Consider the following 27,476-nt stretch of genomic DNA (forward strand, 5'->3'; position numbering starts at 1 on the left):
GGAACATGTAGTTCCCCGGCTGCCCCTGGAGCAACGGGGCCTGTTGTGGACGACCCAGAGCTGAGGGCCGGCACACGCTCGATGGCTGAACATGGGAGGACTACAAGAGTCAAGACCCAGTCGGCATTTGATAGAAGAATCTCATGATTCAAAAAATACAGGAACAAAACAAATAAAAGCAAAAAAAAATCACAAAGAAATTCCAGAGTACAGGGACTCCAGAAGGCCATGTCCTCTCCTGACATTAGGCAGAAAATAACTGGAGCTGCTGAGGCAGAGTGTGGGTTATACCCGGGGGACCACGCCCCCTGGGAGGAGCTGTACTGAGGAAAGTGTTAACACTTAAAGTGCTGTTTTTTCTGCCTAACTCTCCTGGAAGGAAGGTGCATAACCCTAAGGTCAAAGGCTGCTGTGTCCGTCCATGAACTGAAGAGAAATTCCACTGATTTAGGGAACCAGCCCACAAAGTATTGTGTACCACTGTCAAGCTCAATTCTCGAAGGGTAGCGTGGGTGGAAGTGTGTTGCCTTGACACGTTTCAACCCATCAATATCACTATATATTGCGAATGTTAAGGATTTATATCTATTTTCTCTATCATACATCACGGGACACAGAGCGGCATAGTAATTACTATGTGGGTTATAGAGTCTACCTTCAGGTGATGGACACTGGCACTCTCAGACAGGAAGTTCCTCCCTATATAACCCCCTCCCATAGGAGGAGTACCTCAGTTTTTTCGCCAGTGTCTTAGGTGGTGGTCACAGTATAAGCAAGGTCCTTTGTGGCTGAGCTTAGGAACTGTTTTTAACCGGATCCATCCAAGGTGCTTCATAGCCAGATGGTACCCGGGCCCCTGGTGGACGAGGGGGTTTTGCCTATAATGCTTCTCATTGAGAGCTGGATTCTGGGTTCCAGAACATTGGTCTATGTTAAACGGCCAAATGTCATCTGTTGCCAGGATGCTGTATAGGTCCAGGGGAGCGGTGACCTGCTATGGACCCCAGTCCCTGAAGGTTTTTGCGAACAAAGCCCACGGTGAAGGGTGAAGGCTGGGCCTCTTGTCCTTGGCAATACCCTGCGGCGTGGACAGGTAAGTGTGAAATCTGCGGGACGTGGTCCGTCGGCAGGTTTCTCTAGTAAGGGGAGTATGGGAATAGCCCAATTATGCTGCTATGCATGGGCAAGTCTGCCACTATGTCTGTAAGACAGGATGGCTGTAATCGCTTCTCATATATATATTTTCCCCTGTCTGGTACTGGTAATCTGTGGCAGCAGGTACTGGAGGGATGCATGGGGATGTCTAAGCTAGAAAGAGCTTACCAGCCTGAGAAGCAAAATTGTTTGGCTTGGCGGTTCCTCGGTCCTCCCTGCGGTGCGTGTCTCCAGCCCATACTGCTGCGGTGTTCGTCTGCTGTCACGCGCGCGTGCACGTAAATAGCGGCGCGACGTTGCGTGACGCTGGGGGCGTGGCAGAACGGCGCACGCGGGTGCACGTTAAAGGAACGCTCCCTCAAGCAGTCATGACCTTACAGCGTGAGGGAAACACAGAGCGCGGTGCCAGGTGGAGTCTTCCTACTGTCGACAGTGGTCAGGTTGGTGGACCAGGACGCCTCAGGGTGCATCTGTTCAGGGGCTAAAGTGCCCACATCTGGACATCTGGTAGGTGCCTGCCTGTAAAGCCTCCTCCCCCATAAGGACAGGTTACATTAGGTACCAGGCTATCCCAGTGGAAGCGTTGCCCTTAGGCAGCTTCACAAGGTCCCAGGTAGTTCTGCTACATAAGGGGTACTTTGTTTTGGTGGCCAGGTTCCTTCCAAATTGCGGGGAGTACCTAGGATTGGCTATGGCTCCCAAGGGATCGGGTTCAAAAGCGGCTAAGTCCGCAAAAAGATCTAAGGGATCCCCATCCAGCTCGGAGGACCTAGGCCAGGCCTCAGCAGCGGCCCCACTCCCTGAGGATCCGGAGCTTATCGGTGGGCAGGATCAGGTAGCTGGTGTTGTAGCAGGCCCAGTCCAGCCAGCCCCAGTGTTTGTAACACAAGAGGTACTGGCTACTACCCTGGTGGGACTAGAAGAGAGATTGGCAGCCTTAATTGCTGCATCTCTTCCCGAGAAGAAGCGGGCTAGATCCCCTTCTCCTAAGGTGCGGTCCCAGAGTCTTGAAAGTCTTTCCTCTGATGAGGTAAGCTTCCTAGAGGATCAGGAGGAGGACCTGGAGGAGAAAGTATCTGAGGAATCTACCATTGAAGAGCCTTTTTCGGCCTCCCAGGCTGAAAAACTGTGGATTCAGTCCTTAGCTGACATGGTCCGCTCAACATTTAAATTACCATTACCGGTGTCCCCTACAGGGGTAGTATCCTCTCTAGGGTCTTTGAAGGCTCCTCATGCTAGCACTTTCTTTCCAGTCCATCCTCTCCTGGAGGAGCTTATGTATAAGGAATGGGCTCACCCTGACAGAATCTTTATTCCACCAAAAAGATTTTCTGTGTTATATCCCATGGAGGAAAAGTTTTGCAAAAAATGGTCTGTACCTGCTGTGGATGCGGCCATTTCATGCGTTAATAAGTCTTTGACCTGTCCTGTGGACAATGTCCAAATGTTTAAGGACCCGGTGGACAAGCGTTTGGAAACGTTATTAAAGTCCTCTTTTTCCACGATGGGGGCGGTGGTTCAGCCGGCTATAGCAGCTATTGGGGTGTGCCAGGCCCTGAAGGACCAAACTAAACAGGTCCTAAGGGATTTGCCAGACCAGCAAGCTCAGGAACTATCTGATTTACCTAGAGCTCTTTGTTTTGCAGTAGATGCGATAAAGGATTCTATCCAACAAGCATCCCGTCTCTCCATGTTTCTTGTGCATATGCGCAGGCTTTTATGGCTGAAGAACTGGTCAGCCGAGACTCCCTGCAAAAAGCTGTTGACAGGTTTTCCCTTTCATGGGGAAAGATTGTTTGGGGAAGACTTGGACAAGTATATAGAAAAGATTACAAGTGGGAAAAGTACCCTGCTACCGGTCAAGAAGCGGTTCAGGGGCCCCACCTTTAAGCGTCCAACAGCTCCGGCACCTGGGCCATCTAATACTAGGCAGTATCGACGGCCGCCGACTAGACCCAATAATGACAACAAGCCGCAGGGTCAGTTCTTCACAAACAAAAGACCCTGGGTCCGTAAGCAGGGTAAACCTGCCCCCAAGGCGTCCATGTGAAGGGGCGCCCCCATCCGTTTGGGTGGGGGGAAGACTCCAACAATATCCAATATCTGGAGGAAGGGAGTCTCCGACAAGTGGGTTCTCTCCGCGGTAACCTCCGGTTACCAGTTGGAATTTCGAGAAATCCCCCCGCCTCATTTTCAAAAGTCAAGCTTGCCGAGCGACCCAGAGAAAAGGGCCTCACTGTTGGCATCCCTAGACCATTTGTTGGCTCAAAAGGTGATTGTACGGGTACCCACTCAAGAATACGGTCTGGGGTTCTACTCAAATTTATTCGTAGTCCCAAAGCCAAACGGCGATGTCAGGCCGATTTTAAACCTAAAACGGTTAAACAAATTTCTGGTGATTCGGTCTTTTCGGATGGAATCCATTCGTTCAGTCACGGCATCATTGCAGGGGGGAGAATTTCTAGCGTCCATAGACGTCAAAGACGCTTATCTCCACATCCCCATATACCCAGGACACCACAAGTTCTTACGGTTCATGATAGGTCAGCACCATTTTCAATTCGTGGCTCTGCCGTTCGGCCTGGCCACAGCTCCGAGGGTCTTCACAAAGATCCTGGCACCAGTGTTGGCAAACTTAAGAACTCGGGGTGTCCAGATTTTGGCATATCTGGACGATTTGTTGCTAATAGAGCACTCGGCACTAAGCTTAGAGCGCGCAGTCCGAACCACAGTTCAGTATTTAGAGGCCTTAGGTTGGCTCATAAACAAAGCCAAATCTGCCCTTCTTCCTACCACAAGCCTGGAATATCTGGGCTTACGCCTCGATACAGCCCAACAAAGAGTTTTTTTGCCCCAGGCAAAAGTCGAGTCTCTGACACTGACCATTCGGTCACTGTTAAGCAAACAGAAACCAACGGTTCGTCTCTGCATGCAGTTGCTGGGGAAGATCGTGGCTACCTTCGAAGCGATCCCCTACGCTCAGTTCCACTCCAGAAAATTGCAGAGCGCAATCCTGGCAAGGTGGAACCGAAAAGTTCAGTCCCTAGACTGCCCTATGAGGCTTGGTCCGTCAGTCAGGGGAAGTCTCTGCTGGTGGTTAACACCCCAGAACCTGAGGAGGGGAAAATCCTTCAATCCAGTGGCCTGGGTAGTGATATCTACCGACGCCAGCCTGAGGGGTTGGGGTGCCACCCTAGGGGAGCTCTCCCAGCAGGGACTTTGGTCAAGCAGGGAGAGTCTCTTGCCTATCAATCTGTTAGAGATCAGGGCTGTGCGGTTGGCCCTAAGGGCCTGGACGTCCAAATTACAGGGCTCCCCGGTAAGGGTACAGTCGGACAACGCCACGGCTGTGGCCTATATAAATCATCAGGGGGGCACGAGAAGTCGATCAGCCCAGAAAGAGGTGGATCAGATCTTCGTTTGGGCAGAGGTTTACATACCTTGCCTGTCGGCAGTATTCATACCCGGCATACACAATTGGCAGGCCGATTACCTCAGCCGCCAACAATTATTTCCGGGGGAATGGGCTCTCCACCCCGAAGTTTTTCAGGCCATTTGTCAAAGATGGGGTGTGCCGGACGTGGACCTATTGGCATCCAGGGAAAACACGAAACTGCCCAGCTTTGTCTCCCGGACAAGGGATCCATGGGCCTGCGGAACGGATGCCCTGGTATGTCCTTGGCACCAGTTTTCCCTTGTTTATGCCTTCCCACCGTTGCAGCTGCTGCCTCGGCTTCTGCGCCGGATCAGGTGGGAGAGGAAGCCGGTGATCTTAATAGCCCCGGCGTGGCCCCGAAGGGCTTGGTATTCTCTGATTGTCAGGATGTCAGTCGGAGACCCATGGCCTCTTCCCTTACGACCGGACCTGCTGTCCCAGGGGCCGATATTCCACCCTGCCTTACGGTCGCTAAATTTAACGGCTTGGCGATTGAATCCTTTGTTTTAAGAAAGAGGGGTTTGTCAGGCTCTGTCCTGGCTACCCTAATCAGCGCCAGAAAGCCAGTTTCTAGGCAAATATACTACAGGGGGTGGAGATCTTACATATCCTGGTGTGAGGCCAGGAAATGGCACCCTCGTAAGTTTGTAATTGGCAGGATCTTGGAGTTCTTGCAAAGGGGGCTAGACATGAAGCTAGCTGTCAGTTCCCTTAGGGGCCAGGTGTCGGCCTTATCGGTGTTTTTTCAGAGACCGCTAGCCACGCATTCTCTAGTAAAAAATTTTTTTCAGGGAGCTCTACGGATTAGTCCTCCGATTAAACTCCCCTTATGTCCATGGGACTTAAATTTAGTCCTTTCAGCCCTTCAGAAGCAGCCTTTTGAACCCTTGGGTCAAGTCCCATTAATCTTGCTTTCCAGGAAATTAGTCTTCTTGGTGGCCATGGCTTCGGCCAGGAGGGTATCAGAATTGGCAGCGTTATCCTGTAAGGAACCGTTCTTGATAATCCATGAGGACAGGGTCGTACTCCGACCCCTTTCTACTTTTTTGCCCAAAGTAGTCTCAAGCTTTCATTTGAACCAGGATTTGGTTCTTCCATCCTTTTTTCCCTCACCAAGGTCTAGGGAAGAAAGGTTACTGCATACCTTGGATGTGGTAAGAGCCGTAAAAATCTATTTAAAAGCTACGGCAGACATTAGGAAGACAGATTCCTTATTCATTTTGCCAGATGGGCCCAAGAAAGGACAGGCGGCTTCAAAAGCCACCTTGGCCAGATGGATTCGGCAGGTAATCTCTCAGGCCTATGGCCTGAAGGGTAAGGAGCCTCCGGCTTCTATTAAGGCTCATTCTACAAGAGCTTTGGGGACTTCATGGGCAGTTCAGCACCAGGTTTCTATGGCCCAGGTATGCAGGGCAGCTACCTGGTCATCAGTCCACACGTTCGCGAAGTTTTATCAGCTGGACGTGGGGAGGCGCGGGGACCTGGCCTTTGGGCAGGCTGTTTTACAGGCAGCCCTTTGAGTTCCCTGCGCTTGATGGCACCTTGGATCTTTTCTTTTGGTTTCTCCCCCCCCTCATTTGGCATTGCTTTTGGACATCCCACATAGTAATTACTATGCCGCTCTGTGTCCCGTGATGTATGATAGAGAAAAAGGGATTTTTATAAACAGCTTACCTGTAAAATCCTTTTCTCGTAGTACATCACGGGACACAGAGCTCCCACCCTTCTGGGAAAATTGGGAATAATATTGCTTGCTACAAAACTGAGGTACTCCTCCTATGGGAGGGGGTTATATAGGGAGGAACTTCCTGTCTGAGAGTGCCAGTGTCCATCACCTGAAGGTAGACTCTATAACCCACATAGTAATTACTATGCCGCTCTGTGTCCCGTGATGTACTACGAGAAAAGGATTTTACAGGTAAGCTGTTTATAAAAATCCCTTTATTGTTACACCTAGCACAGTGGATTGTTTTAATTTCACATGTAAATAAGACATGTCAGAAACAGAGAGAGAACTTGTGTTATGCTGCAAGTTCATAAAAGGACCCGAACTTCAACTATCATGATGGGAATTACCAACAAAGGGGTTATCAAGGCCTGGCTGCCATATGGATGAATCAGCCTTGGCCTGCATAGCGCCTTGCAGCCAACTACACTCGTAGTATCACGTACCAAGATGAGCACTGAAAACAGAGTTCATTGCCTGAAGCAAACACTACAGTCCAGGCCCTGCTGCTGCAGGTTCCAGGATGGTTTCCTAGATGTACATCACAGGACAAACGATTCAGTAACTGTTGGTGAGCTCTGAGGCAATAAGCAGTTGGATCTTAACAGAAGTGTCGATCGCAGTAGAAAAGACAAAATGTGTGTGTGGGGGGGGGGGGGGGGGGGGGAATAGTTTGGGGAATTCACTACAGGAGAAGAGGCGCATCAACCAAGGACACTCGCAAAAAGACTAGAGTCCAAGGAGTAGGTGGTGTGAGGATGCACTGGGGGCTTTCCCATCAAAGCGTTTGCCAGTGTCTAGTCACCTGAAGCTAGCAGCTTATAATCAATTGTCAGACTAAAAGCCCTTTGACCTGTACTGCACAATTTAAAATATTTTTTTTTATTCAAAGTGCTTTTAATTCCACACTATAAAACAGTTCTTCCTTGTCCAAGATCTCAGCTGACTCCCAACAGCATTAGCTGGTACTGATGCTTTAAATGCAAAGACTGCATCTTATCAGCAACATTAAGAGAAATGTTTTGTTAACATAAAAACAGTAAATTTGATCTAATTCATGAGATATTATTATAGGTTTAATATTAAAATCTGTGTTTAGGGAGCTCCTAGATTCCAAGCACACAGGTCCTGGATTTTTCCCAAGCTGGTAAAAAAAAAAAAAAAACAGGTTATCTCATGGACATCAAACACCATAAGATCCTGTCAACTTGGTAGTTCAGTTCAAATACTTTAGGACCTGATAGGTTCACATTCCAATGCCTTACTTTTCAGTTCTGCTTTGATGATGAAGGCCTTGAGTTTCAGAGTCATCACTTCTTAGGGAGGCAGCAGACGTGATCTCTTGTCCTTGTCTCCGCTGATGTTCAGCCATCAAAGACTCCAGCTGCTTCCTTCTTTGTCGTAAATCTTCCCTTAAAATCTGGTTCCAGCGAATCTCTGACCATACCTTTTAATAAAGGAAAATATGCAGCTGTTTTTCAGGGAAGTCATCCAAATCTTTACCCAATACAACGTTTCCCTATTCTTTAGTAAATGTTGGTATGTAGGTAGGTAGATAGGCAGACAAAAGAAGAAAGTAGGTAGCTCAATGGTGGTAAACTTCTTGGTATAGGGAGCCTCTGACAACACCAAGACGCTGCTTATAATATTTTGTAGATGTAACGCTACAGAAAGCCATTAGAGGCTACAGGCATGCAGAAAGAGATAGCGAGAGAACACTCGTAAAATAAAAAGCAGTAGTAAAATAGTATAAAAAGAAATATACCAATAAGCAATTTACCTACTACCAGATTAAAGATTATTTTCTTTTCCTGGTCTGAGTAAAAACCTAGGCAAGGAGAAAACAGACCACTGCCTACAGAATAAGTGCTAAAGGGCCACAGGTTGGGCACCAGGGAGAAAACAGACAAATGTAGTAAATAATTCAATAAGGTGCAGCGCAATAATATTAAACGCATGTAATAAGTAAATTAATAAAGTGAAATAAATAATAAAAAGTAAATAAAGTGGGATAAAATTACTATAACCCAAAAAAGCTAATAAAATAATATAAAAGAGTCTGTATGATGGTTATCTTCCAAAGTAATTCAAGGATGATTCCAAAAGAGTGTCACCGGTCTTCCCAAAACAAATCGTGTCTTGAAAAACACCCAGAAATGTGGTAGCCTGCTTACCAGAGAGCCACAACTGCAGATCAGTCTCACCAAGCCTAGGGATATAGGTCTCCCAAAACCAATCAGGATATAAAAGCCAGTAATCCGAGGGTAACTCAAAATCAAAGGACAAAAACCTTCACAGTATGTTCAATCAAATGAATTTAATGAAAGGTAAATGATACACTTACAAGAGCGATGCTATAGTTCAGCGTAAGGGCCCTTTCAGACATGCGGACCGTATGTTCGCTTTTTCATCCATCCGTTTGCGGATAAAAAAAAGGGACATACATTGGTCCCTATGTGATTGCGGTTGTCAGCGGATAAACATCCGCTGACACCCGTAATCACCCGCCTCCGCAAAGATCCGATTTTGCAGACGGAAGAATGTCCTATTTTTTCTTCTGTCTGCGGATCGGATGAACACGGACACACGGTCCGTGTTCATCCGATCCCCCCCATAGGGGAGAGCGGAGAAAAGACAGAGCGGTCCCTGCACAGTGTGCGGGGACCGCCCTGTCATCCGACGGCTCAGCGGGGATCAATGGATCATTACTGATCCTCCCCGTGTTAAAGGGCACTTAATGTCATGGGAGCCGCTGCATCCCCATTTGCTTCTCCTAACTTCCTGTCTGCTCGTAACACCGCCGTCTCGATGGACGGAATGTGATGACGTCACCGGCACCCTACGTATGTTTTCGCTAAGGCCAAACCCCCGTATTAGTCCCTTAGTGACAAAATGTATGTAGGGTGGCGGTGACGTCATCACGTTCCATCGAGACGGCGGTGTTACGATCAGACAGGAAGTGAGGAGAAGCAAATGGGGATGCCGCGGCTCCCATGACATTAACGCTGAACTATAGCATCGCTCTTGTGAGTGTTTAATAATAGGATTTTGTACTCACCGTAAAATCCATTTCTCTGAGTTCATGGACGGACACAGCAGCAATTGACCTTGGGGTTATATCCGCTTCCTTCAGGAGAGTTTAGGCAGAAACAAAGCACTTTAAGTGTTAACAACACTTTCCTCAGTGCAGCTCCTCCCAGGGGGCGTGGTTCCCCGGGTATAACCCACACCCTGCTCTAGCAGCTTCCAGTTTGTAACAAGCCGTACAAACAAAGGAGGGGTGGGTGCTGTGTCCGTCCATGAACTCAGAGAAATGGATTTTATGGTGAGTACAAAAATCCTATTTTCTCTTCCGTTCATGGACAGACACAGCAGCAATTGACCTTAGGGACATCCCCAAGCAAAAATTTGAGGGGTGGGAAAAAACACAGAAAATTAAGCTTCACCCCAAACAAACCAGAGTGCCTCAATGGAGGAACTTCAACCTTAAACAGCCGCCTGCAAAAACTTGCGGCCAAAGGAGGCATCCAAAGATGCACTCACATCCACCTTGTAAAACTTGAAAAGGTGTGGGTTGACGACCAGGTCGCTGTCTTACACACATGTAACACAGAGGCTTGATGGCGGAAAGTCCAAGAGGGATCAATCGCCCTGGTCAAATGTGCCGTAACCAGAAAGGGAGGCGCCCGCCCCTTTTAGGGCATAGGCCTGGAGCACAACCTGTCTGCTCCACCTGAAAAATGGAGGCCGACGACCGCCAGACCTTTTTTAGGACCAGTCACTGACATGAACAGTGAGTCCGATCTCCGAAACGGAGCCGTAGCAGACAAGTACGCCCATAGGGCTTGCACCACGGCCAAGGAAAGTAACGTGGCCTCTTTCGAGTTCTCCGGCTCAGGACATAAGGATAGTAAAACCAATGTCCTCATTAATGTGAAAAGCCGAAACAACCTTCGAAAGGAACGATGGCTGCGGCCGCATCACCACCTTATCCTTGTGGATGACCAAGTAAAAGAGCCTTGCAAGACAAGGCCGCCAGATCCCAAACTCGTCTGACCGAAGGAATGGCTGCAAGGAAGACCACCTTCTGGGACAGAGTCAACAGAGGAATCTCCCGAATGTCCTCAATCGGAGCCCTTTGAAGCACCGAGAGGGTCGAATTCAAGTCCCACGGAGGCAGAGGACGACGCACAGGAGGGGCCACATGCCTGACCCCCTGTACAAACGTACACACCAGGGAGTGCGTTGCCAACGGCCGCTGAATACAAACAGCCAAGACCAAAATCTGACCCATAACCGTACTTAAGGCGAGAGCCTGATCCACTCCACGCTGTAAGAACAGCAGAATCCGGGAAAGCACGTATGTGCGGGGTGCCATTTCATCTCTGCACACGTAGAGATGTAGGCCTTACACGTACGATGGCAAACCCTACGTGAAGTAGACTTCCGTGCAAGTAGCATGGTAGAGATCTCCGAGTCCGACGGACCTCGGTCCTTCAACACCTGGCTCTCAACAGCCATGCCGTTAAAGCCAGCGACTGTAAAGCAGGGTGAGAAAAATCGGACCCTGTGACAGAAGACTTACTCTCAGGGGTAGAAGCCAAGGTACGTCTGCCACCAGACGCACCAGGTCCGTGTACCAGGAATGGCGCGGCCAACCCGGAGCGACCAGGATTGTTGGTAACCCCTCCGCTTCCACTCTACGCAACAGGCGAGGGAGAAGCTCCAGAGGAGGGAAGGCGTAGACTAGGCGATAGTGACCCCACGGTGCCACCAACGCGTCTGACGCGTCCGCCGAAGGGTCTCTTGACCTGGCCACAAAACGTGACATCTTCCGATTGAGACAGGAAGCCAGAAGGTCCACGCCTGGAGTGCCCAATTTTTGGCACAACTCTGAAACTTTGCCGGGTGCAACGACCATTCTCCCTGGTCCAGTGTTTGGCGACTTAGGTAGTCAGCTTGTCAACTCTGCACCCCCAGAATGCACACGGCCGACAGAGCCGGAACGTACCTTGTGGCTCACCAGAAATGTGTGCAACCTCTGCGGCTGAGCTCCGCGTGCCCCCTTGATGGCAGACATATGCCACGGCCGAGGCGTTGTCGGACTGGATCCTGACCAAACGGTCCTGCAGACCCAGAGACCACTTTGAGAGCCGCAGCCTGATAGCCCGGAGCTCCAGGACATTGATTGGTAGATGGGACTCCACCGCCCCTGGGCTGACTGGACACTCCAGAACGCCCCCAGCCGGAGAGGCTGGCATCCGTCGTGACCACTGTCCGATAGCACGGCAGGAATAATTTCCTGGTCCGAAGTACTGAAGATGTCAGCCACCACACTAGGGAGGACCTGACCAGGCGACTCACCCAAATCTGGTAATCCAGAGACGAAGGGAGCTTGTCCCAACGTAACACTCGGGTGTGGAATTGGGCATACGGAAAGGCCTCGAAAGAGGCTACCATGGGACCCAGAATTCTCTTGCAAAAGCGAAGCGAGGATCACATCTGGGTCGCTAACCGCTGCACCGCAGATTGCAGTGTCTGGAGTTCTCCTGTCGGGAGAAAAACTCGCTTCTGAGGAATCCAGGACCAACCCCAGGTATTCCAGTCGCTGAGACGGTACCAACATTGACTTCTGGACATTCAGTAGCCACCTGAATCTTTTGGAGGGGCTGGCAGGTGATGGACCATCCTCTCCTAAGACTGAGCTTAAAGAAGCTCTCAGGAGAAGGTCGTCCAGGTATCCCACAAAAGCGATTTTGCGCTGCCTTAGCAGGGCCAGAATCGGAGCGATCACCATTGTGAAAACTCGTGGTGCCGAAGCCAGGCCAAAGGGGAGGGCCACAAACTGAAAATGGTCCTCTTCGACCGCAAAACGCAGAAACCTCTGGTGTTTTGCGCGTATGGGAATATGCAGGTACGCGTCCTGAGTACCCAAGGACGCCCCAAAGTCCCCCTGATGGAGAGACGCCACTACAGAGCGAACAATTCCACCCTGAACCTTTGCACTTTGACAAAGAAGTTAAGGGCCTTAAGGTCCAGGATTGGACGGACCCTTTCTTTTTTGGGGACTATAAACAGATTGGAGTAAAAACCCCTGAAACCGTTCCCTTGAAGGAACCGGTATAATCACTCCCCTGACCAGCAGATCCTGACCAGCCCCTGACAGGGCCACCCGGCGTACCGGAGGAAGCTGGAAGGAAAAATCTGTTTGGTGGACAAGAGAGAAACTATCTTGTACCCCGAGGAAATTACCTCGCAAACCCAGCGGTCAGAAATAGCGGTCACCACCGAGCTGCGCATCCGCAAAGTCGGCTCCCCACCCGAGTGTCTGGCGGGGGCAGACCTACATGCAGAAGCAGGCTTGTCTGCAGGCTTGCGATACCGGGTGCGCTTTTGATCTATAGCAGGCGCCTTAGCACCCTGGAAAACGTTTTCCTGCCGCACCTGGGGGGCGGAAAAAACGCTTGGGGGAGGTAAAGGAGAGACCCTGCTTATGACGAGGCTCCTTACCCTTCCCAGATTGTGGGAGCAGAGTGCTCTTACCCCCTGTAGCATCTATAATGATGTCATCCAGGGACGCCCCAAAAAGCCGTGCACCCTTCAAGGGTGAGTCCCCTAAGGACCTTTTAGAGGTTTGGTCCGCAGACCAACACTTTAGCCACCCAAGGTGGCATAGTACCACCGCGGAGGCCCTGGAGAGCAAGGGGAGCGTATCCAGGGCCAATTCACAGACAAACTGCAGGCCCTGCACTAACTGGTCAGCCAGGCCCACACAGAGCTCAGGAGCATTATGCGCCTCCAGCTCCTGCAGCAGGGACTTTGCCTGCTCGGTAATTGTCCGACACTAGAGCTCCGGCCAAAACCAGTCTCACTGCCGACCCCACTACTGTAAACATGGAGCAGGCCACAGCCTCAGCTCTCCTATCTGCGGGGTCCATAAAGGCGGGAGCCCCTTCCACAGGTAACGTGGTAGACTTGTTCAGTCTGGACACAGGGGGGTCCTCTGACGGAGGTTCTTTTTTTTTTTAAAGTCTTCCTCAAGAGGATAACGGACCGCAAAGTATTTTGGTACATCAAAAACTTTCTGCGGCCGATCCCATTCCTTGTATATTTTGTCCAGGTAAGGAACACAAGGAAACACTTTTGCGGTGCGGGGAAGGGACCGGCATCTCCGATGTCTCCGCCGTCCTCAAGTTTTTGAGTATCCCGCACTGCAGTGATAAGAGCTCCAACAAGACGCCTTATCAAGCGCTGACCCTGAAGCAGAGTCATTCTTCATTCTCACTGACCGTGTGGGCTAAGCCTGCAATATCTGACATGACAGAACCAGAGCCAACAGCAGGATCTGGTTCCGTGTCAGAGCTTTCCCCAGAAGCAGGCGCAGGGGGAGGGTTTATACCCGCCTTCTGGCCGCTTGTCACTTCAATCCTGGCGAGAAACGCCTAAGGGACTGCCGTATGGGCTCTACAGAGACCGCAGGGGCACTAAGGGTTAACTCCGGCAAGGTTGGGGTAGAAGCCTCTGTCCAGACTCCATATTGACCCACTGCTATGCCGCCCTAGTACTGCAAAACAGAGACCCACAGGTCACCCTCCCGGCCGCAAAACAGAGCAGGGGACCCCCAGGTAACTCACCACCCGGCCAGGCTGTAGTGCTGCTGAAGCGCTGAGAGTGCTGTCCGCTCTGCGCCGTCCCTCAGGAAGCAATTCGCGGGCTGCAAAATGGCGGCCATACACGTGTTTAAAGCAACAGTGACACAGCAGAAAACACAGCCCAGCACACACAGCAACTCCAGTACAACAAATTAATAAGAAGGGAGAAGCTGCTGCTTGCTCAGGTGTGTGAGCAGAAACAGGTGGGTGCCTGCAATGCATGAGGCAAAAACTTGAAGGCAGGGTATGGACAGCTGCACACCAATGAATCTTAAAAAAGTAAGCCTTTAATGGTGAAAAAGGAAAGGCACTACAAAAAATGAATAACACCACACAGCAGCACAGCCCCCCGTAGTGACAGAGCCCCAGGCGGACCCCCCCCCTTACAGCCGCCACTCAGCATGGGGAAGGAGGGAGAAAAGGGGAGAGAGGAAAGCAGGGCGGACCCTCATTCGACCTCCCCAGGAAAGCACCAGCCATACCACCATGCCAGGGCAAGAGGCCACTACTTACCCATCCTGCGACCACCGGAGGCATTCCGGACAGAACCAACGTTCGCTAAACTGCATGGCTGTCGGCCAGACACACTGTGACAAAGCCATAGAGACCGGTCATGTGTGTGCCCTGGAACATGTAGTTCCCTGGCCACCCCTGGAGCAACGGGGCATGTCGTGGACGACCCAGAGCTGAGCTGAAGGCCGACACACGCTCGATGGCCGAGCATGGGGGGACTACAAGGATCAAGATGCAGCCTGTCACCCAGTCGGCAGTTGATAGATAGATCTCAGGATCAGAAAATGCAGAAACAAAATAATAAAAAGCGAGAAAATCGCAAGAATAAAATATCCAGGGTACAGGGACTCCAGAGTGCCTGACCTCTCCTGTCGTTAGGCAGAAAAAAACTGAAAGCTGCTAGAGCAGGGTGTGGGTTATACCCGGGGAACCACGCCCCCTGGGAGGAGCTGCACTGAGGAAAGTGTTGTTAACACTTAAAGTGCTTTGTTTCTGCCTAAACTCTCCTGAAGGAAGTGGATATAACCCCAAGGTCAATTGCTGCTGTGTCCGTCCATGAACGGAAGAGAAATTTTATCGCTGCACTTCATTGATTTACTGTATTTGAGTTTTTTGTGCTGAACTTTAGTGCTAGCTGCTCCATTTATACCTTCTTCACAATTTATATTCAATATTCATATTTTATTAAGAATTTTTATCGTTCATTTTTTATATTTATATATTTTTTTCATTTATTAGCACTGCGTCAGCCTTAGGCCTTTTTTTTATAACAGACAAATGTAACCTGAGATTTAGATTTCATAAAATGAGAAATATTAATCTAAGGAGCTTTAGATATTATGAATACCTCATTATCCACCGACGAGGAGTCTTCAGGGTCTGGCATGTTCGGAACGGCTGCAGCATTGCTTACATTAACTTCTGACGTAGAAGAAGCAGTTGGTAAATTCCTGGTTGTTGGGTCCGACTTAAAACTGGATGACAACTAATTAAAAAAAAAAAAAAAAGATATTCTAATGAGAGCACAATCCCTTCTTCAGTCACTTTTCTAAAACAGCTGAATGCGAGACAGACCTCCTTGATGCTACAATAAACTTTCTATTTCAAAAGCACAATCTGTTTTTCAGAATAGATCTACTTCGAAATATGCTGCTCCTGTGCCTAATTCCTTAATAACCATAAAAACACAGGCATGTTTGATTAACTGCCTTAGGTTGGGTCACATGGAAAGTTGGTCATTCCATGTCTACCTGTGTAAATTCTGCAGACTCCGGCCAGCTCTGTTCACAGAAACAGCAGAAAGGGAGGCCATCAACACTGCTTGTAGACTATGTAGGCTGAATTTACACTTGCTAGGCTTTGTGCTTTATCATTTACCATTACAAAGCAGCCCTAGGATATCCAAGTCACAAGCAGGGTTAAAGAAAACCTGTACTGAGAGAAATATGTTTATGCTAAGTTACTGTTGAAAATGCTAGATGTCTATGGCTTTATTACATTCTGAATGACTAACCTGGAACAAGTATGCAGTAACATTCTAAAGAAGACTATGTGCAGGCAGGTAGATTTTATTCGAGAAGATATATTGCATGTCTCTTTTGCAACAGTCCACCTGCTCACATTTTTATTTAAGACTTTAGTTCTGCTTTAACCATCAAGTCCGGTGACCAAAAGCCAAGATGGATGATGCTAAATCTACATACCTCCACACAATGCGTGCAAGGGTTAGCCCCCCTTTGTGACCTTAAAATTAATCTCTGCAGTGATTACACCTACAATAGCTCCCAATCATGTGCAAAGTACTGCATTTATTGGCGTATAACACTCATTTTTTTACCCTGAAAATAAAGGGTAAACTGTGCCTGCATGTTATATGCAGGGGGATGTGAACGTTTTTTCCTGAAACTTCCCTCTTAAAGTTAGGGTGCGTGTTATATGCCGATAATTACCGTAATTTTTTTTCTTTTAAACAACTTGCTTACCCGTTCAATTCAGATATCATACTGTCGTTATTAAAAGATGCAAAGCTCTATTTCCTGCTTTGTCCAAGTGATCTGGCACTGAAGTTCAGTGCCTAGTAATCGAAAAGTGATCTAATTTACAACTAATTTGCAAAAGGAAAATAAGGAGAACTACATTTCTTAGAATTTAAAGTGCCACAAATCAGCGCAACAGGAGGAACAATAAGAAATGTCCCGGTAAACACTGTCCATTGCTGAGGGTGTGGTTGGCCTACAGGTATGCAAATTTAAGCTAGATACATTTATCTACCTTCATAATGGTTTCTAAGCTACTTGGGCACCTTGACTTCACTGCAATGTTTACATTAGAGGTAAACTAACCTTTCAGGCAAATGTGTCAGTTTCCTGAATGTGTGAAAATTGAAGAGCCATACTGCTGCCTACAACAGGACAAGGAATGCCCACTCATGCTCTATTAATTTCTCCAATTGTGTAGATCACAGTACAAATAGAAAGATCTCCACACAAACCCGTTTTGAATTTTACTAACCTGTAGATCAGGGCATGCCTTTCTTAAAGTTTGAATTTTTTCTTGTATTTCAATAAGCTTTTTCCTTTCTTCCTGTAACTGCTTTAGTTCCTTCTGCTGTTGCTGTAGCTTAGATTCATAAAATTTCTCCCTGCAAAATATAAATGGTTAGCAAGGAGGGAGCACCAGCAAAGCTGACGTTACACAAAATATGCAAATATAAAACTTACCTTGCTTGTTCTTTAAGCGCTACATCCTTTGGTGTTTTAGACACATTGGGCTGTGTGTTATTTGGTTGCTGTTTAGGGCTTGCTTCCTCCGGTAAGGAATGATCTCCACTGGCAGATCTCTCAGCTGGCATTGTTTCGGACTCTGTATCACCATCATACTAAATTAAAAGAGAAAATATAGACAGATAAGCTTTAAAAATATTCTATCGCTTTTACCAGTTCCGTTCTAGGGACATTTTTTCATTTTTGCACACATTTAACCACTTCCCACCCGGCCTATAGCAAAATGACGGCCGTGTGGTGGTTTAGTTATCCAGACTGGACTTCATATGACGTCCAGCAGGATAATAGCCGCCGAGCGCGCTTGGGGGCGCGGCATTGCGGCGATCAGTGGTGCGGTGTGTCAGTTTGACACACCGCTACACCGATATCGGTAAAGAGCCTCCGACGGAGGCGCTTTACCATGTGATCAGCCGTGTCCAATCGCGACTGGACACGATTTAAACAGGAAGAGCAGTTGATCGGCTTTTCCTTACTCGCATCTGACAGACGCGAGTAGAGAAGAGCCTATCGGCTGCTCTCCTGACAGGGGGGGGGGGGGTCTATGCTGATTGTTTATCAGTGCAGCCGCCCCCCCCCCCACCCCCCTCTGATGCCCGCCCAGGACCAACAGGGATGGGGCACCCACACTGGACCACCAGGGAAATGCCAATCTGTGCCAGGCAGCTGCCAGTGCTCACCTACTATGCCTACCAGTGCCACATATGAGTGCTGCATATCAGTGCCACGTATCAATGGCCATCGGTGCCCAGTGCCGCCCATCAATGCCACCCATAAGTACCCATCTTTGCAGTGTTTTAGTGCCCATGTGTCGCCTATCATCAGTGCCGCCTTATCAGTGTCCATCAGTGAAAGAGAAAACAGAAATAAGAGCAAAACTTTTTTTTTTTTTAATTTCGGTCTTTATTGGTTTAGCAAAAAATAAAAAACGCAGAGGTGATCAAATACCACCAAAAGAAAGCTCTATTTGTGGGAACAAAATTATAAATATTCTGATGAAATGAAATTGTCATTTAAACAGCGACAGCGCAGAAAGCGGAAAATTGGCTTGGGCAGGAAGGGGATGCAAGTGCCTGGTATTGAAGTGGTTAAAGATCTTAAATGTTTTGTAATAAAATTACTTATCCCCAAGAAAATTATATATTTTCTGAAAGCAGAGACCCTGTAGAATAAAAATATGATAGTTGCACATTTTTTGGTCACGATAACTGTTAAAACTAAATTTTTCAGGAAAAAAAAATATTAAAATCGATTTTAGTGCCAACACACATGAAATAACCATTTTTGGTAAAATGTAAAAGATGAGGTTGCATTGAGTAAATAGATACCAAACATGCCAAGTCTTAAAATTGCATGCACAGGTAGTACCCAAGAATCTTTAGTTAACAAGAAGCTTTTGTGCTAGAATGAATGCCCCCCGCTTTGACGTTTGCAGGGATAAGTCACATGTGTGGCGTGACTGTAGTTTACAAATGCGTGGGCATGTGTTAGCGTATGGGGGTTACAGCAATTAAAAAAATAAAAAACATTTTATGTTATTTTTTTATTTTATTTTTTTTACTTGATTGCTATGACAGGGGGTTAATAAAACCCCTGTGATAGCACTGAGCAGGTGACAAGTATTATTTTTGGAGACTTTAGGGGTCTAATAGATCCCAATGTCTCTCCTGACCCTGACACCATTTAACCATGCACAGATCTGCTTGGTTAGATGTGTTCCCTGGCTGTATTGACCAGGTAATGGTGGATTTGAAACCGGAGATGGCCAAATGCTTCTGCAAAGAGTCCCAGTCTTCAACTGACAGGCTGTGACTGCTTTAGCAAGAAAATGAACTTAACACCTTAAAAGTATACAAATGCAGAGACAGGAACACACTGATAACTGGGCAAGGGGCGCGTCTGCAGGAGGCAGAGAAAGGGAATACATGGACTTTCCTGGTGAAGAGCTGTTCAGGGGGGCATATCAGAAGAAGTCTGACCACTGAAATACAGACGGGCTGTGCTCCCAAGTAGATTGCACAGAGGCAAATGGACCACGCTGTACTGGATGTGCTTCCATGCCCTAGTGTGGTCAGTTTGAAAAAGGTACTTTTTATTGCAAGTGCATGGTAACTAAATGTTGGTGTACTACACACTTTAAAGCTCATTTACTGCTAGTTAACAATATGTAAATATATGATTGTCCATTTCCTGGTCAAAGACATACTTTAAAGGAACACTAAAGGTTTGTTTTTTTATTAGATCAATTGATTGCTGTAAGCAAGAGCATTTAAATATCACTTACCTCGTTTTTCCTTTTGACTTTCAAAATACAGTAATCCAGGTTTGAAAATGCCATTTCCTGTCTCTCCTCTTCTTGCTTTCCACCAGCATCTGAGCCGTTTTGCATGGTGGAAAGCAGAATGTGCTCACCCCCTCCCTATGACTACAGCCCTGCGTGAAGATGCTCTCTTATCCCTCACAGGCATGGAGGCTAAGCCTAATGGGAACTGTAGTTCCCATTAGGCCGTGATGTAGCAAGAATGAATGCGCACCGCAAATCAGGAAGTCCGTGAGAATAATGATTCAGGAGCACTGGAGGTGAATAAAACAGCTCGATTTCAACAGGTATCAAACTAGTTATAATGTAAAACATTAGTTTTTACTTTATCAGCTACTGTCAGACTTTAATTTAAGAGGAAAATATTTTTGTCTTTACAACCCCTTTACCCGTCCTGCGACCACCAGCTGGAGGTATCCCAGACAGAATCAACGTCCGCTAAACGGCATGGCTGTCGGCCAGACATACTGTGACAAAGCCATAAAAGGCCGGTCATATATGTGCCCTAGAACAAGATGTTCCCCGGCCGTCCCTGGAGCAACAGGCCTGTCGTGGACGTCCCAATGCTGAGCTGAGGGCCGGCATACGCTCGATGGCCGAACATGGGGGGGACTACAAGAGTCAAGACCCAGCCTGTCACCCAGTCGGCTGTTGATAGAAGAATCACAGGATTCAAAAATGCAGGAACAAAATAATAAAAAGCGAAACAAATCGCAAGAAAAAAATCTCCAGAGTACAGGACTCCAGAAGTGCCTGACCTCTCCTGACAGGGTGTGGGTTACACCCGGGGGGCCACGCCCCCTGGGAGGAGCTGCACTGAGGAATGTGTTGTGAACACTTAAAGTGCTTTTTTTCTGCCTAAACTCTCCTAAAGGAAGCGGATATAACTCTACTGTCAAAGGATGCTGAGTCCGTCCATGAACGGAAGAGAAACATACCCATTTAAAAAAATAAAATAAAAAATGTCATCAATTTAGGTCAATATGTATTCTGCTACACAATAAGTGTATATCGATTGGTTTGTGCGAAATTTATAGCGTCTACAAAATAGGGGATATATTTATGGCATATTTTTTTTTTTTTTACTAGTAATTTTTAGCAAACTGACATTGCGGCAGACAGATCAAACACCTGACATTTTTGACACTTTTTTGGGAACCAGTGACATTATTACAGTGATCAGTGCTCAAAAATATGCACCAACATTGTACTGACACCGGCAGGGAAAGGGTTAACATCAGGGGTGATCAAGGGGCTGTGTTCCCTGGGTGTGTTTACTAACTGTATGGGGGATGGGCTGCCTGGGATTACACAAAGATCCGTCTTCCTGCATAGCAGAAAGACAAGATCTCAGTGTAATCCCATCAGAACGTATATCTGACTTGTTTACTTCGGGAAAAAATCCCCATTCTGCCTCTGCGGAGAATGATCCCGATCCGCCGGCCAGACCCGCTGATTGACTCCCCCGCTGGCCAATGGGAGCGTGCCCACAGAAGCTAGTGCACAAATCAATGTACAGCTATGGCGATTCACGCAGCCAAGCCAGCATGCCGCAGCTAGTCAGCAAGCGGTTAAAGTATCTTTATTTTTGAACAAACATGTTTTACTTACCTGCTCTGTGCAGTGGTTTTGCACAGAGCAGCAAAGATCCTCCTCATCTCCGGTCCCTCGCCAGCACTCCTGGCCCTTCCCACCTGCCGATTGAGCCCACAGCAAGCAGCTTACTATTTTTTTTTTTTAAAAACACTCAAAAAAATTCACCCGGTGCCAAAAAAATTTGCACAACATAAAGGAGCGACACAAAAACGTGCAGCGGGTACACTTGTCCCTTTAAAATCAGAGGGCCCTGCCCTGAATCCCCCGGGGCGTTAGGCTCCTGACAGGGAACAAGGTACTTACACTATGGTCTGTCCAGCCAAAGCCAAACAGACCCCTTTCTCTGGAGGGTCTACCGAAACAGACCCGCCCAAGTACTCTGTGAGGCTCCCCCGAAGGGAGACCCCATGAGAGAGGGCGAACTAAGCAAGAAGGCCATGTCCACCCCCTCCCAAGACTTTCAGGACAGGCCCGATGACCAGTACCCTACTCATCACACGGTGCAAAAACGTGTACAAAACATAAAAATACAAAAACGTGACAAACAAAGAAATAAATTAAATAAAGTGGGGAAAGGGATAGTGGAGAGGAGAGTGAAGAAGTGACCATTGTGCAATACAATGGCCAGGCCCTCCGGCCGGGAATAAAAAATTCCTCCGGTCCCAGCCAAAAGGCCCAGCCCAGGAGGCAGGTGCTAAAAAAGCGTGTATTGGTGCAGTAACCGTGGTACCGACAAATGAAAGTGACCCTCACTCACAGTGATTATTCCTGTACCCCTGGACTGCCACTCCAGGGGCACATGCACCATAGGCTTTCAAGTCCCAAATCCAACCACCCGACCGGCCAGTGCAGCCCTCCACCCCTGCCAGATCGAGAGCCCTTCAAGGTTTTCTTAGGGAGAGCTGCCCTTTGGCTAGCAGTCTCCGCCAATACTAACCCTTCCAGGCCCCCATCAACCCGGCGGATTTGCATGGTCTTACCCCGTCACCACTCCAGGGCAGTACTAGCTCCTCCTACCAGATCGCTGACAGGGACAGCACTTACACCGGCCAGCCAGAAGGCCAGACCAAGACTCGGTAAAAAGACCAGACCCAGTGCAGCCACCTATCCTCACCAGGAGCACCCTTCCAGATGGCTCAGATACAACCATTGGCCGGCCCCCAGTATCTGTCGGGCAGCACAGCATAGTCCCCACCGAAACCATTCTTCCAGGTGCAATAATGTCATTGGATTTGCATCCACCCTCCCCCATATAGGAGGTATCCTCTGGCATCCTCTGGCAACTGATAAGAACAGATACTACACTTGATCTTAGCCAAAAAGCCGAGAAGCAGCTTGCTATGGGGCACCTGAGCCAAGCTGCTACTCTGTGTGTCGATTTAGATTTGGAGCTGCGGCTCAGCCCCACCCCCACACTCTCATTGGCTCACTGACTGACAGCAGCTATTGGCGTCCGCTGCTGTGTCCTGGACAGCCGCGGCTCTCGTGCAACATCACTGGAACAACATGGGGCTTAAAGTGGAGGTTCACCGAAAAAAAACATTTTTTAACATTAGTTTGAGGCTAATTACATGAAGCAGAATCGGGTGTTTTTTTTTTTTTAAATCAATGCAGTACTTACCGTTTTAGAGATAGATGTTCTCCGCGGCTTCCGGGTATGGGCTGCAGGACTGGGCGTTCCTATTTGATTGACAGCCTTCCGACGGTCGCATACAGCGCGTCACGAGTTCCCGAAAGTAGCCGAACGTCGGTGCGCAGGCGCCGTATAGAGCAGCACCGACGCTCCGCAACTTGTGACGCGCTGTATGCGACCTTTGGAACGCTGTCAATCAAATAGGAACGCCCAGTCCCGAAGATCATACCCGGAAGCCACGGAGAACATCTATCTCTAAAACGGTAAGTACTGCATTGATTTAAAATAAAAAACACCCGATTCTGCTTCACATAATTCGCCTCAAACTAACGTTAAAAACATTTTTTTGGGTGAACCCCCGCTTTAAGTATTAACGGAAGTTTTTTTTATCTTAATGCATAGCATGCATTCAATTAAAATAAACTTCTGCCTTTGGAACCATTTTAAGCAGACAGTGCAAAGTTTAACAATGTGGTTAATCCACACTTAACATGCGCATTTCAGTTTACAGGAGTCATAAAAACTGCCTCACCGATAACAAATGCCTTTTTTATTTGCTTTTGTTCTGCAACATGCCTACTCTTACCCTCTACAGATATAATCTAAGCCTTTGTCCTTCCCACAGATACAACTATCTGAAATAATGACAAATAAAAACATACCATTGCAATAAGATCCTGAAGTTGTTTAAGTTTGTGTTTGGCTGCTACAAGACGGTTGAATTTTTCCTCATATTCAATAGTTTGGGCATCTTCAGTGGCGCTGCTCCGACTTGATAGAGAAACCACACTCTCTTGGTCGTCATCTGCGTCATCATCTGCATCGTCATCTGCATCATCGGCATCTTCATCGGCATCATTCAGATCAACATTGCGATGTTGCTCTTCATCTCTAGATCCCCTATTGTACAGGCATTCTACAACAAAAGGTAAAGCCATTAGTCTTTTCTCAACATAGTAAATTCAGCATTTTTTTCAGTTGGTGTACAATAATTGTAATCAAGGTACATTTTCATTATAGACCAGCGTTTCTCAACTCCAGTCCTCAAGGCGCCCCAACAGGTTATGTTTACAATATTTCCCTCAGATGAAATGGCTGTGGTATTTACTAAGGCAGTGAAACGCCTCAAATCACCTGTGCAAAATAATGGTAAGCCTGAAAACTTGCCCTGTTGGCGCGCATTGAGCTGAGAAGTTGAGCTGGAGTTGAGAAACACGGTTATAGACAAATGAACTGAACCTAAGCAATGCTAAAAACTAACATGAAATTTATATTTTTGTGACCACAACCAGAAAGCCAACTACAGAGATTTTTAGATACCAAAGTTTGTCACCACTCCACAAGTGTGCACAATTTTAAAGTGACATGATTGATATTTATTTACTCAGCATGACATCATTAATAGTTTTGCCAACAAAAATGGGGTATTATTTTGTGTGCACTTAAAATGCAAGGGAAATCTTTAACTACTTTCGAACGACATTCTAATGTACCGAGAATTTTCATACGGAATTCTACCAACATATACCCAGAAAAACTGGAAACATAAAAAAAAGGAGCTTAACCGATTAAACACTGGAGCACACACATATACGTCGACAGAATGGCACAGACAGGCAAATGGGCGTACATGTCCCACGATCGAGTCACAGAGCTGAAGAACGGGGAGATGTCAGTGTAAACACAACACCTCCCCCTTCTTCCTAGTGACATGTCACTGATCGTCTGTTCCCTGTCATCGGGAACAGCGATCAGTGATGTGTCACTCGTAGCCATGCCCCCAACAGTTAGAATCACTCCCTAGGACACACTTAACCGCTTCCCTGCCAGTGTAATTTTTACAGTAATCAGTGCATTTTTATAGCACTGATCGCTGTAAAAATTACAATGGTCCCAAAAATGTGTCAAAAGTGTCCGATATGTCGCAGTCACGATAAAAATCACTGATCGCCAATATTACTACTAAAAAAAAAAACGTAACAAAAATGCCATAAAAAACGATCCCCTATTTTGTAGACGCTATAACTTTTGCGCAAACCAATCAATAAACATTTATTGCGATTTCTTTTATCAAAAATATGTAGAATGTGTATCGGCCTAAACTGAGGAAAAATAATTTTTATATATATTTTTTGGGGATATTACAGCAAAAAGTTGTCGCTCTCTTTTTGTTTATAGGGCAAAAAACAAAAAAAATGCAGAGGTGATCAAATACCACTAAAAGAAAGCTCTATTTGTGGAGGCAAGGTCGCACAACCACGCAATTGTCAGTTAAAGCGACAGTGCCGAATCGCAAAATGTGGCCTGGTCTTTGGGCAGTCAAATGGATCGGGCCCAAGTGGTTAAAAGCCCCATCTGCTGATGAAAATAGGTAAACATAGTACTATGCCATATTTTAAACGTACAAAAAAGAAAAGCTACAGTTTTGAGAAAAAGTTTCAGATTTTTTATTTTGTTGCATATTTGTCACACTTAAATGACTCAGATCCTCAAAAAGATTGTATTACACAAAGCTAACCCTAGTAAATACAAAATGCAGTTTTTAAATGATGGTTTTATTTATTAAGGCAAAAAAACTGTCCAAAACTGCCTGGCTTATGTGAAAAAGTAATTGCCCCCTAAACCTAATAACTGGTTGTGCCACCCTTGGCGGCAACAACTGCAATCAAGCATTTGCGATAACTGGCAATGAGTCTTTCACATTGCTGTAGAGCAATTTTGGCCCACTCTTCTATGCAGAATTGTTTTATTTCAGCCACATTGGAGGGTTTTCCAGGATGAACGGTCTGTATAAGATCATGATACAGCATCTCAATTGGATTTAAGTGTGAGCTTTGACGATGTCACTCCAAAACTTAAATTATGCTTTGTTTGAACCATTTGCAGGTGGACTTGCTGTTACGTTTCAGATCATTGTCCTGCTGCATAACCCATGGGCACTTGAGGTCACAAACTGATGGCCGGACATTTTTTAGTAGAGCTCAGAATTCCTGGTTCCATAAATTATGGCAAGATGTCCAGGTCCTGAAGCTGCAAAGCACCCCCAGACCATCACGCTACCACCACCATGTCTGACTGTTGGTATAATGTTCTTGCTATGAAAGGCTGTATTTGTTTTATGCCAGATGTAACAGGACGCACACCTTACAAAAAGTTAAATTTTTGTCTCATCAGTCCACAGAATATTTGCCTAAAAGTCTTGGGGATAGTCAAGATTTGAGAAATGTGAGATGAGCCTTTGTGTTCTTTTTGGTCAGCAGTGGCTTTGGCCTTGGAACTCTCCCATGGATGCCATTTTTGCCCAGTCTCTTTCTTATTGTTGAATCATGAAAACTGATCTTAACTGAGGCAAGTGAGGCCTGCAGTTCTTTAGATGTTGTTCTGGGTTCTTTTGATGTTGTTATGGGTTCTTCTATGACCTTCTGGATGAGTCGTCGTCATGCTCTTGGAGTAATTTTTGTAGGCAGGCCACTCTTGGGAAGGTTCACCACTGTTCCAAGTTATCTCCATTTGTGGATAATGGCTGTGGTTCACTGGCGTTCCAAAGCCTTAGAAATGGCTTTGAAACCCTTCCTAGACTGATACATGTACATTCATTTTGTTTCTAATCTTTTTTTTTTTGTTAGATTGTGGCATGATGTGTGGCTTTTTGGGATCAGTTAGCGTGCTTCACTTTGTCAGACAGCTTCTATTTATGAGATTTCTTGATTTAACAGGTCTGGCCGTAATCAGGCCTGGGTGTGGCAAGTGAAATTTAACTCGGCTTTCCAAAAAATTGTGGTCAAATCACAGTTCATTTATGATTCAGCATGGCAGGGGGGCAATTCATTTTTCACATAGGGCCAGGCAGCTTTTTTCCCCTAATACCGTATTTATCGGCGTATAACACGCACAGGCGTATAACACGCACAGGCGTATAACACGCACCCTAACTTTAAGAGGAACGTTTCAGGAAAAAAACTTTCCACAGCCCCCTGCGCAACCTGTCCTAGCCGCCAGCGATGTCGGCCCCGGCCGAGACAGAGCCTCGATCCTGGCAGCTCCAAGCGCCGCCATCCACAGTAAGGGAAACAGGGAGTGAAACCGTACGGCTTCACTGCCCGTTTCCTACTGCGCATGCGTGAGCAGCGCGGCGCTTTGTGAATGGGCCGGCTGCTTTCTGGGAAACACAAAGTTCCCAGAATGCAGCGCGCCCCATTCACAAGAAGACACTGAGTGTAGGAGGAGGAAGAGAATCCACCGCGGAGGATGAAGAGGCAGATTCAGCACTTCCGCATAGCAACAGCTATTTAGGGTAAACATTTTTTTTTTCCCCATTTTTTTTTTTATTAGATTTTTGGTGGAAATTTTTTTTTTCAGGTGGAACCTCCACTTTAAGTGTGAGAATACAAAAAAATAAAAAATCAGGAAGGGGACAAATACTTTTTCACACAACTGTTTACAAAACCACTATACAGCCTGGGATCGGACTCCTTTGAAAAATGAGCATCTACATCTAGCTCCTTCACTTCAGGCATAACAAGACAGAATCCAATGGACAGATTCAACTGCACATTGGGTTGGTTTAGTTAAAAAGTTATGCATTTCATAAGTTTCTCTCCACCTAATGTTCCTTCAAAGCACCCGCAAAAAATAAGTATTATATCACAAGGCAGATAGCCTGCA

At 47.0% G+C, this 27,476-nt stretch overlaps 1 protein-coding gene and 1 pseudogene across 10 annotated transcripts in view; both read right to left on the reverse strand.

The window, feature by feature from the left end:
* The window catches only part of PCM1 (pericentriolar material 1), a 229,552-nt gene that overhangs the window by 106,070 nt on the left and 96,006 nt on the right, over positions 1-27,476 (reverse strand). For all 10 annotated transcript variants that reach the window (XM_040334550.1, XM_040334544.1, XM_040334515.1 and 7 more), the window contains 5 exons: positions 23,474-23,727; positions 17,203-17,360; positions 16,994-17,123; positions 15,330-15,467; positions 7,583-7,764 (listed from right to left, as the gene is read on the reverse strand). In XM_040334550.1, the coding sequence (XP_040190484.1) occupies positions 7,583-7,764; positions 15,330-15,467; positions 16,994-17,123; positions 17,203-17,360; positions 23,474-23,727 (862 nt within the window). The remainder of the gene's footprint in view (positions 1-7,582; positions 7,765-15,329; positions 15,468-16,993; positions 17,124-17,202; positions 17,361-23,473; positions 23,728-27,476) is intronic.
* Positions 22,396-22,513, reverse strand: LOC120925166 (annotated as a pseudogene).

The sequence above is a fragment of the Rana temporaria genome, chromosome 1 (assembly GCF_905171775.1).
Source record: "Rana temporaria chromosome 1, aRanTem1.1, whole genome shotgun sequence".
Classification (NCBI taxonomy): Eukaryota; Metazoa; Chordata; class Amphibia; order Anura; family Ranidae; genus Rana; species Rana temporaria.